The sequence below is a fragment of the Leptonychotes weddellii genome, chromosome 7, assembly GCF_054177405.1.
Source record: "Leptonychotes weddellii isolate Sample4059 chromosome 7, ASM5417740v2, whole genome shotgun sequence".
Taxonomy (NCBI): Eukaryota; Metazoa; Chordata; class Mammalia; order Carnivora; family Phocidae; genus Leptonychotes; species Leptonychotes weddellii.
The window spans coordinates 112,320,731-112,333,063 of record NC_138375.1 but is presented as its reverse complement, the minus strand read 5'-3'; the positions used below and the strand labels follow the sequence as shown (position 1 = coordinate 112,333,063).

The 12,333-nt window shown below is 37.6% G+C and overlaps 1 protein-coding gene across 1 annotated transcript in view; it reads right to left on the bottom strand.

The window, feature by feature from the left end:
* FAM13B (family with sequence similarity 13 member B) overlaps window positions 1-12,333 on the bottom strand; it is a 59,091-nt gene that overhangs the window by 25,025 nt on the left and 21,733 nt on the right. The window contains exons 6-7 of the mRNA XM_081825609.1: window positions 12,000-12,141; window positions 5,552-5,715 (exon numbers count right to left, since the gene is read on the bottom strand). Of these exons, the coding sequence (XP_081681735.1) occupies window positions 5,552-5,715; window positions 12,000-12,141 (306 nt within the window). The remainder of the gene's footprint in view (window positions 1-5,551; window positions 5,716-11,999; window positions 12,142-12,333) is intronic.

Below are 12,333 nucleotides of genomic sequence, written 5' to 3'. Positions count from 1 at the left end.
GCACAACTATAAATGAATGCCAATTAACTTTTTGATGTGTAGTTCTGTAAACATGAGCATAAATTAAAATTTGCCTACACCTCAAGCCTACCTAAAAGATTATGAGGCACAAATTTAAGAAAAGTTGAGAACTTTTTCAAAACGTTCCCACCTCTCTTTAAATTTTTTAAAGGTCAGGGCGCCTGGGTGGCTCAGTCAGTGAAGTGTCTGCCTTCGGCTCAGGTCATGATCCCAGGGTCCTGGGATCGAGTCCCACATTGGGCTCCCTGCTCAGCAGGGAGTCTGCTTGTCCCTCTCCCTCTTCCCCTCCCCCCACCTCATGCTTTCTAATAAATAAAATCTTTTTTTTAATATATATTTTTTTTTAAGATTTTTTATTTATTTGACAGAGAGAGAGAGGGGGAGAGAGGGCAAGAGCAAGCACAAACAGGGGGAGGGGCAGAGGGAGAAGCAGGCTCCCCGCCGAGCAGGGAGCCCGATGCGGGGCTCGATCCCAGGGCCCTGGGATCATGACCTGAGCCGAAGGCAGCCGCTTAACCAACTGAGCCACCCAGGCGCCCCTTTTAATATTTTATTTATTTATTTGACAGAGAGAGAGAGACCACAAGCAGGGGGACCGGCAGGCAGAGGAAGAGGGAGAGGGAGAAGCAGCTCCCTGCTGATCAAGGAGCCTGATGCAGGGCCTGATCCCAGGACCCTGAGATTATGACCCCAGCTGAAGGCAGACACCCAACCAACTGAGCCACCCAGGTGCCCCAAATAAGTAAAATCTTTAAAAAAAATTTTTAAAAGGTAAAAATTCCCCTAAAATCTGTACATTTAAATAGCAAAGCTAAACAACAGATAAATATGTAGATAAAAAAACAATTCTTTATCTATGGATAAAAGGTACTTTGAAACTGATCTTGAGATTTCGCTGGAACTCATGGACAGACTGATGCTTTTTGTGTACTCTAAGCTACTTAAACCTAAATCCCACCATTTTTTTCTGTCTGCAGTCAGGTCAAACTGTCACAAAATATGCCTAATAGCAAACAATATAAAGAAATAACAGATGTTGGGGTGTGGCTCAGTCAGTTAAGTATCTATCTGCCTTTGGCTCAGGTCATGATCCCAGGATCCTGGGATCTGAGCCCTGTGTTGGGGCTCCCTGCTCAGCAGGGAGCCTGCTTCTCCCTCTTCCTCTGCCCCTTCCCTCCACTTGGGCACATGCACATATGCTCTCTCAAATAAATAAAATCTTAAAAAAGAAAGAAAGGAAGAGGTGTGTCTGGGTGGCTCAGTCGTTAAGCATCTGGCTTGGCTCAGGTCATGATCCCAGGGTCCTGGGATCGAGCCCCGCATCGGGCTCCCTGCTCCACGGGAAGCCTGCTTCTCCCTCTCCCCCTCCCTCTGCTTGTGTTCCCTCTCTCGCGGTCTCTCTGTCAAATAAATAAAAATTTAAAAATCTTTTTAAAAAATTTTTAAAAAAAGAGAGAAAAGAGAGAAAGAACGAACAGATGCATAAACAGACCAATCAATACCACCGCTACATAAATATTTAAACCACTGGTTGTCAAAGGATGGTCTGTGAACCAAAAGACCAAAACTATTTTCATAATATTTGCCTTTTTCACTGTGCTGACATTTGCATGATGATACAAAGTCAATGGTAGAAAAAAATGCTTGAGGTCTTATCATAAATCCAGGCAAGTGGTACCAGACTGTACCATGGCCACTGCATTCTTTACCAGAAAACCACCTGTAATTTTTTTTTTTTTAAAGATTTTATTCATTTATTTGACAGAGAGAGACACAGCGAGAGCAGGAACACAAGCAGGAGGAGTGGGAGAGGGAGAAGTAGGCTTCAAGCCATGCACGGAGCCCGATGCTGGGCTCGATCCCAGGACCCTGGGATCATGACCTGAGCTGAAGGCAGACGCTTAACGACTAAGCCACCCAAGTGCCCCGCCACCTTAATTTTTTTAAAACGGGACAAGTCCTTGATGAAGAAGCAGTAAAAATTATTAATTTTACTCAGCCCTGAATACACTTCATTTCAGTATTTGGTGTGACAAAATGGGAAGCACACATAAAACATTTCTGCTGCAGAGTATAGTACAATGCTTGTCTGGTGTGAACTGCGAGCTGAAGTTTTATCATGGAACTTTCAACTGAAAGATAGGCTGACAGAAACTATGGTTATTCCAACCTAAGTATCTGGCAGTCTGAGCAAGACTGAGACTTCAAGAAAAAGCAAGTGACAGTACTGATAAAATTTGAGTTTTCAAGCAAAAATTTGAATTCTGGAAAATCTTATTTTTACCATAAACTCATTAATGTCCCAGTACTTGAAAGATGTTTTTGATATAATCAGTGTTGATATTAAAGAATGTGAACTGTTGATATTATGTAAACAAAATGTATCATCATTTGGGAGAACTGAATAACTCCCTGAAGCCGCATTTTCTAAATGCCCAATATACCCAAAATCAAGCATGAATAAAATAATCACAGCACCAGAAAGACTAAAAGATCAGAGCTGAAAAATTCACAGATAATGGTTTCAGGTTCGTAATACAAATAACTTTGAAGCTGCTACTTACTATGTTTTGGCCTATTATCAAAGAAGAATGGACACAATTATCTGGAAAGGCTATAAATGTTCTATTTCCAACTACCTACTGGTGTGATGGCAAATTTTCTTCACATACTTTAACCAAAATAACATAAAGCAAGGAACGCAATACAGAGGAAAATGCAAGAATTCAGCTGTCTTCTACTAAGCCAGACATTAAAGACATTTCTACCGTAAAAATATAAAACAAGCCACTAAAAAATTTTTCACTAAAAAGTTTTTTGGAGATTTTGGAAAACAAAGTTACATTTAAAAATTTTACATTAACAGGGCCCCCAGGTGCCTCAGATGGTTAAGCGTCTGCCTTCAGCACTGCCTCGTGATCTCGAGGTCCTAGGATCGAGCCCCATGTCCCACTCCCGGCTCAGCGGGGAGTCGGCTTCTCCCACTCCCTCTGCTTCTACCCCTACTTGTGCTCTCTCTCTCAAATGAATAAATAAAATCTTTAAAAAAAATAAAAAAATAAAAATTTTACATTAACATGTAATGGGTTTATTGCTACTTTAAAAATATAAATTTCTCAGTTTTAATTCCTAATATAGTAAATGCCAATAGTTATAATCCACAGAAACAAAAGTTCTTTGGGGTCCTAAATAATTTTTAAGTGTGTAAGGGGGTTATAAGATCAGAAAGTTTGAGAACTGCTGACCTAAAACTAATAAAGGAGGAGGGATTTTTCAATCAAAAAACTGTTAGGTTAAAAAAAGAAAAAAACAGGGGCGCCTGGGTGGCTCAGTTGGTTAAGCGACTGCCTTCGGCTCAGGTCATGATCCTGAAGTCCCGGGATTGAGTCCCACATCGGGCTCCCTGCTCGGCGGAGAGTCTGCTTCTCCCTCTGACCCTCCCCCCTCTCATGCTCTCTCTCTCTCTCATTCTCTCTCTGTCAAATAAATAAATAAAATCTTTTAAAAAAAAAAAAAAACAAGGGGTGCCTGGATGGCTCAGTCGGTTAAGCATCTGCCTTCGGCGCAGGTCATGATCCCAGGTCCTGGGATCGAGTCCCACATCCGGCTCCCTGCTTGGTGGGTAGCCTGTTTCTCCCTCTCCCCCTGCTCATGTGCTCTCTCTCTCTTTCTCTCTCTCTCTCTCACACTTTCTCTCAAATAAGTAAATAAAATTAAAAAAAATAAAAAAAACCATAGAAACAAACAAAAAAAAACCTCTTAGGTCATAAATAGCTGTATATAAGCATCTTCCCAACTACAACTCTACAAAAAAACACTTCCATTGACTTAAATATGCTGTTTTAACTTATAATATGGTAAATGCTCATAGGTATAATCAACATTAACAAAGGTCTTTGGAGTCATCAATAATTTTTAAGAATGTAACATGTGAAAACAAAAAGTTTGAGAACTGCTATTTTAAACCATCACTAAATGTTTACTTCCCTTAGGTTTCTAACATATTTTCCCACAGCTACTTGTGAAGAGAAACAGAGTACCTACCTAATACTATGAACTACCTCTCAGAAAAACTCAAAAAGATGGAACATTAAAAGCTACCGAAAGTTCGGGCGCCTGGGTGGCTCAGTTGGTTAAGCAACTGCCTTCGGCTCAGGTCATGATCCTGGGGTCCCAGGACTGAGTCCCGCATCGGGCTCCCTGCTCAGCGGGGAGTCTGCTTCTCCCTCTGACCCTCCCCCCTCTCATGTGCTCTCTCTCTCTCTCTCATTCTCTCTCTCAAATAAATAAAATCTTAAAAAAAAAAAAATTACCAAAAGTTCAATCACCAGTATCCACTAATTCCCTAGAACAAATTTATACATAGCTCCCTATATATATGCTAGGGCTTGTGCATTCTAGGGATATTTCTCCCCTATTTTTCTTTCATCCATGGTGGACAATCAAAAAATGTATTTTTTTTAACCTTCATGCAATCAATCAGCCAAAACCTCTCTGCCTGCCGCTCCCCCTGCTTATGCGCTCGCTCGCTGACAAATAAAATCTTAAAAAATAAATAAATAAAAAATAAAGCTTCCTAAACAGTGTATCCAATGACTCCACCTATGCCCTAAGATAGTGCCTCTACCCTACCACACTTACAAAGTTTACACAGTATGCCATGTAAATAGTATCCCTTCACACATGAAAAGCTTGGAAAGAATTATCTTAATGCATCACACAGTTCTCTCCTTATAGCCTAACAACCTAGTAGTAGCCCAGAAGTTGGAAATACAAGTCAATTCAACCACTGTATCTTTCCATTTCCAAAGGTTCTTACATTTTACCCAACTCAACTAAAACATACTAAAAATACAAAAACAAACTTTAAGAAGAAATGTAAAAGGTTATATCTTGAAAAAAAATGTATACATATATATGTGTATATATGTATATATATATATATAAACGCTAGGGGCGCCTGGGTGGCTCAGTCGGTTGAGCATCTGCCTTGAGCTCAGGTCATGATCTCGGGGTCCTGGGATTGAGCCCCACCTCAGGCTCCCTGCTCAGTGGGAAATCTGCTTCTCCCTCTCCCTCTGCTGCTCCCCCTGCTTATGCTCTCTCACCCTCTCTCTCTCTCAAATAAATAAAATCTCTAAAAAAAAAAAAAAAAGTGAGAGAGAAGTATAAAGGCTAATATCTGAAATTTTCTTGGCAAGTTTGCTTAAAATTTTGTTTTTCTTTTTCATACACAAATCAATCTTTTTTTTTTAAAGAGAGTGAGCAAGAGAGAGAGCATAAGCAGGGGAAGGGGCAGAGGGAGAAGCAGACTCCCCACCGAGCACGGAGCCCGATGTGGGGCTCCACCCCAGGACCCTGGGATCATGACCTGAGCCGAAGGCAGATGCTTAACTGACTGAGCCACCCAGGAGCCCCCATACACAAATCAATCTTTCACACATTGTTACAATTTGCATGATTTAGTGTTTCAGTATATCTACATCTAGAATAAAATGTTCAAAAGCTAAGGTTCTTTCAACTGAAATACTACCTTGTTGACGCTGTAACACTATTTGGTTCCAGGATGTTTTCAGTCATCCTTAATTGTACCACCTCTGCCATGTCACTTGATTTTTCTGCACCCTCTTCTGGAAGTTCTTCTATATGTTCCAGCTTTTCATCTTCCTCTTCTTCCTCAGAAAGTTCATTAACCTATATAAATAAGAGGAAATTGAAAATCAAAATTTAATACAATGGTTAACTGACATTATCTAAGATATACTATTCTAAGAAAATTTTAACACAACTCATTTTTTACTTCATTTCCTAGGACCAATCTTCCTAATAGAATAAATAATTGCCAACTCTCCCCATATTAGAAGAAAACGAAACCAAACTTAACATTTTAAAGCACAAAGTGATGATTACCTTAGTATATCACTAAGAATATGAGTAAGAATGTAAACAACGAAAAGCCTGCACACTGTAGTTAGTTAACATTAAAAAAATCTTCATTTCTTAACCAATCAGTTTTATAGACTGATAGTTATAAAGACTTATAACTGACCTCTCCAATTTCCACGTGCATTTAACAAGTGATTTTAATATAGGATAAGCGCTGGAAGAGGGCAGAGACATTTTGCCTTAAGGTGTTAACTATGTTTTAGAAAATGTCAGCTAACTTCTAAATGATTCAGATGGAGTTTTTCATGAAGAGACTGGACCTTACAAGGGGGAACTCATTGCTTTGGTCAGTAGCACAACTCAAGGCTATAATTCTCTTTCTGGCAGGGGCTATAAAATGTCTTCCATTATCAAGCTGGCTACATAAGTAAACAATCACTCTAATAAAAAGACAATGAATAATATCAGAGAAGGAAAACCAACAAAATATTTCCAAATGAGAAATAACTTTTCAAGCTACCCCAAAGAAGAAACTAGCCATAAACTGTCTTAACATCTTTTATAATTTAATATTAAGTCATTAAAAACACTGAGCAGTAAACATATACTTTATCCATTCTAGCCAAATGCACTGGAAATACCTAAAATAAATTCACCACTATGTGTAAGAGTGGTGCTCTTTCCAGACAGTCAAACATAGTTGCTAGAATACCCTCAGAAGTAAACTTTAACCAGAAGATAGGTAATTTCTCTGTGGCATTCTACCACACTCATAATCAGCAAGTACAGACTGCCTGCTTTCAAGTGTAATACAGTAAGTACTTAAAAGCCAGACTCTGAAGGCAGAAAGATATATGTTCACATTCCTACTGGGCCCTTTACCACCCCTCAACTTACTTAACTTCCAGGCCTATGAATAAAATGGAGATGCTGTACATACTGCCCACCTCATAAGGCTAGTTGAAAGGATTAAATAATATATGCAAACTCTTCTATAGTGTCTACACATACTAAGCAATAAATAGCTATCATTATAACTGGAATTGTTATTTCTATATAGCACAGAGCCTAGTTTCTACATGTAACATCACTTTTTTTTTTTTTTTAGAAAACCAGACAGTATTTGCCACCCAAACTAAAGCAGGAGCTCTCAACCACTGGTGTATCAAGGTCACTAGTTATCTGGGTTACTAAAAATTCATTATTAACAATAATACTTAAAGACCTCAATTTGTAAACCACTTACTTCACATATATAAACCATATGCAGCAGATTCAGCTGAATTTGTTGTGCTTCTAAATGCTAACCCTCATCTATCCCCTATCATGTTGAACAATGATGAAAATACTAAAAATCATTAAATGATTAACTGAAAGGTAAGATTTATACACAAAGGTAAAAATTTCATATAGTAAATCAGTTTTTAAACTGAATCAAATGGAAAGTAACCCTCATTTTCCTTGTATGTATTTAATAAATTAATGAAATTCAAGAATATACTTAACATCCACCTGGTAACTCAAGCAAGAAAAAATAATGGCAAGAAAATATTGTTTTCAGAGATATTAAATGGGAATTACTATGGCTGATCAATAAAGATTTGGGCACCACAGTAGAATATTAAAAAAAAAATTTTTTTTTAAGATGGTTATTTAAACTGAGAGTAAGTATTTATTCACTCCACAAATTTCTAGTACAGAGTACTGCTATTTTTAACATGCTACAGCATGTTTTAAAAACTAGTTTGTGCCTACAGTCAATAGCTCTTAGGAACTACAAATACCTTATACTCAATTACACTGAGTATATTATATTCAATTCAATAAGCTTTATGTAAACTAATTGACATTGTCCAGTATTTTCACCAATCATCATCCAGTAAGATATGACATGAAAAGTCGCCTAATAGGATTTTCTTTTCCCCCATCCCATCTCCCAGGTCTCCCAATGTAACTTCCTGCAGTAAGAAATGACTAAATTAGTTTGGGTAAGAGTAAGTATTAAAAACTTAAAAATGCCATCTCTCACCCCACACTTCAAAAGTTCTTAATCCTCTCCTTGTCAACCTGACCTTCTGCTTATCAATGCTCTATCTGTTCCTAAGTTATTCTGAACCTGCCCTATATATGCAACTGCCTCAACTCCATTCATGGAAAACCACTCACTCCACTTATGGAAAACCCTCAACCATACTTACATCTCTTCTTTCTTTGACTGCTGTAATTCCCTTCTCTAGGGTCTCGTGAAATGCCTGCTCTCCAGACTCCAGCTTGTGGAGAACGCTGCTACCTGCCTTCTCAAATGTATAAAGAAACATAATTATCACCTACATCTTCAAACCACTCTACTGAATTTGCATTCATGTAGGGATCCCATACAAAGAACGTGTCCACCAACTCTGGGTCATTTCTCAAACATTCCCTAGTCATCATCGCCAGTCATCTCTCTCACACTATTAATAGAAATATCTACCACCTTGAAAAGGTCTAGCAGCCAAATACTTGCATTAACGGGATGAAACTCCAAGAGAAGAGAGCACAAGATTAACTTTGCTTCCTTCAAATATCACAATCAGAAGAAAAATAATCAAAGCACTGCAAAGATGGACCAGGTCTACCCATATCTTTAAATATGGGGATAAGAAATTAGCAGTATTTAAATTAGGCCAATTTGAAAATACAACCAAAATGTGCTAAGTTTGAGGAAATTTTACTTTCACTCAATACATTATCACTTCAGCCTCACAAGTCAAATTGAAGTTATTACATCTGCTTCAAAGAAAGCAAGCTTTCAGATATCTGTTCTACTATTGTAACCTATAGTTCAGAAATGTGATTAAAATAGATAAGAAACCAGATTCAGGTAATTAGCAATACGGGCCAAAATAATGAAATATACATCCCTGTTTCCTACAACTCACAGCACTACTCCATTTATTGAGTATATTCTACTCAATATGCTAACATCCTCTTTTCTTTTTTAAAGATTTTATTTATTTATTTGAGAGAGAGGGGGTGAGAGCAGGGGGAGGAGCAGAGAGAAAGGGCTGCAATGAGCACGGAGCCCAACATGGGGTTCAATCTCATGACCCTGAGATCAAGACCTGAGCCGAAATCAAGAATTGGACACTCAACTGACTGAGGCACCCAGGCACCCCTAACATCCTCTTTTCTATCCACAGGCAAATCTACAGAATTCAACATTATGTCCTGGTGTTAATTAACCACTATTCTATTTAATGTAAAGCACAACATATGTTAAGTTTTCTTAACATTTTCTAGTGTTTAAAGAAATATAAAAATACAAATGCATTACATGTGAGTTATTCCACTGTACGTAAGGAAGCTGAAGGTAGCAGAAATATCAGAGAATTACACCACAACATAAAACATAGTCAAGGCATACCCTGAAGACTTCAGTCATCAAGATATAAATATTAGGGCAAACTGGCATTATCATTTTCTTACAAGTCAAATCATCTTAGAAATGTAGAAAATGAGTAACACACACGTATGCATATTATTTCATTTTGAGCAGCCATTAATTTTAACTAAAGAAATCACTAAACTAAAACATAATTTAAGATTTTTTTTTTAAGATTTTATTTATTTATTTGAGAGAGAGAGAGAGAGCATGAGAAGGGGGAGGGTCAGACGGAGAAGCAGACTCCCTGCTGAGCAGGGAGTCCGATGCGGGACTCGATCCCGGGACTCCAGGATCATGACCTGAGCCGAAGGCAGTGGCTTAACCAACTGAGCCACCCAGGCGCCCAAGATTTTTTTTTTTTTTAAATAACCTCTACACCCAACTTAGGGCTTGAGCTTACAACCCTAAGATCAAGACTCGCATGCTCTACTAAATGAGCCAGCCAGGCACCCCTCAACTAAAACTTAATTTAAAGAAAAAAAGTGGCACACAAGTCCCCAAAGATGGGATTTCTTGCAGGCATCAAAAGACATTAATGATTTAAGGAATATCTACCTCCTTGCCCTCTTCTTGTCATTTTCTTTATTTTTTTTTAAGTTTTTTAAGATTTTATTTATTTATTTGAGAGGGAGAATGAGATAGAGCATGAGGGGGGTAGGGTCAGAGGGAGAAGCAGACTCCCTGCTGAGCAGGGAGCCCGATGCAGGACTCGACCCTGGGACTCCAGGATCATGACCTGAGCCGAAGGCAGTTGCTTAACCAACTGAGCCACCCAGGCGCCCTTGTCATTTTCTTTAAAGCAAGAATAATTTTGAAGGGCTGTGTCAATTTTTTATTCTAACTAAGTTTTTAAGTCAGGAACTGTATATGATAGTTAGAAGTTCAAAAAATATGCCAAAAGTTCCATGGATCACTGATTCTGGCTACACATTCTACCCACCCACTTGGTTTACTTCACAAATGTATACATATGCACACTGTTTTCATCCTCAGTTTACACATTACAAACTGCATGTTACAGTTTCCTTAAAGTTCCTAGTACTTGAAAAGAAAGGGGGGGGTAGGAAAGGAAGGAAAAAGGGAAGAAGGGAAAGAAGGAGGGAAAATCAGACAATGATATGAATGCTTACATAAAGAAAACATGGAAAACCAAGGAAGGTCTCAACTCCAAATATTAAAAAGACTTATCCATTAAAGTTCACAACAGTACAGAAACTCTTAAAAAAAAATGATGGGCTACCCAGAAAATAAAACTCCTAAATTCACATTATCAGAACCAAGACCTGTAAGAACTAATGAAAATCTGTATGATAAACTACCTTTCAAGAGTTGCTGCCTCCTAATCTAAAAACAAATGAAGAGAAGCCATCCAATGTGCATCAATAAATAATAACCATATAATTAATCATCAAAACCTGGATACACACGAGAGTGAAAAGAAGAGCTACTAATAATTACATGAGAAGGAGATATAAACCAGGACTCTTCTGAGAAAATGGGGTATACTATCACCTTTTCAAGTAGAGATCAGTACAATAAATCAAATAAATCATAATGTTGCATCCATACAATAGAGATCTATGCAGTGGAAACAAAAGAATATGCTCTCTATATTCCAGTAAGAAAAGACTTCCCAATACACTATTAACTGACTTAAAAAAAAAAACCCATGGTGCAAAACAGTGTGTGCAGTATGCTACTTTCCTGTTAAAAAGCTAAGCAAATATTTACTTACGTTTGCATAACAAAACTCTGGAACAAACACAGAGAAAACCAACATGGGGGCAAAGGAGCAGATATGGGTAAAAGCAAGAAATTTTACTGAATATTTTTTTTTTAATCAGGTGAATGATTTACTCATTAAAAAAGTAGCAACCCCATGACACCCCATGCCCAAAATATAAGTAACTTCATAGGTTTTAAACTAATAAAAGTTTGTTGGACAAATTATTTCACTTCAGTGCAAAAGAAAAACCTCCACATAGACCTAAATTATAAATTCTAAACATGAAAAGTCTGAATTAATGTGGCTTTACAATAAATTACTGTGCATCAATATTCTCATTTCATGAAGGAGAAAGTAACCAGGTTCTTGTACTATCTCAACCATCAAGGCATAGAACAATATAATGTAGTCAGAAATTGGATGTTAATTTTCCAAAGTCACAAAAGTTAAAAAACTACCGTGATGCTTCCCAATACGACTGCACCAGTCTACTGACTTGTGACTTTCATCAAGAAAAACTTCCTAATTTTTAAAGTTTGTGTGAACTTTGTATTGAATCTATCCCTCCACCTTCTATTTCTCACCCTTTGCCTACATTCTTATATGCTAAGTTTCTTTGCAAAAGCAAAAACAAAAAACAAAAAACACCACCCTATTCTTACAAAATAAACAATGCTTAAATTAGAAAAACATGCAAACCCCACAAAATATCTAACATATACTCTGCCTTCAATACCCTTTCCTTATTACTCAAATTGAGAACAATTTATTCAGAAAAAGATACATTCATACATTACATGGATGTGTCACCCACGATTACACGTAATAACCAAGAGAACTCCTTTGTTTAGCACTTAAAAATTCCACCTGAGTTTGTGCCAAGCCCTAAAGAGCATATTCTTTAAAAATTCTCCCTCCGAGTATTTAAAATATTCTCACCTGTTCGGTAATTGAACTCAAATCATTAGATGAGAAATCTTCCTCTTCATTCTCAAAAAACTCATAGTAATTTTCCAGAAGTCCAGCCATTATCCTGCTCACTATTTCTTGCTCTTTCAGATCTTCCACATCTGTGTAAATGCTAAGAATAAAAGTCTAAATTGAATTGAGAGTCCTTAAATCAAATACAGGTAAAATTAGAAGACAACCAATGAGTCACTCAATAAACCTGAGCAATTTATGTCATCATTCTGTGCCTCAGTTTTCCCATCTATAAAGCCTACCTAATTTGTACCCTCTTCACAGAAATGCTGGGAGGATTAATCAGATCTAC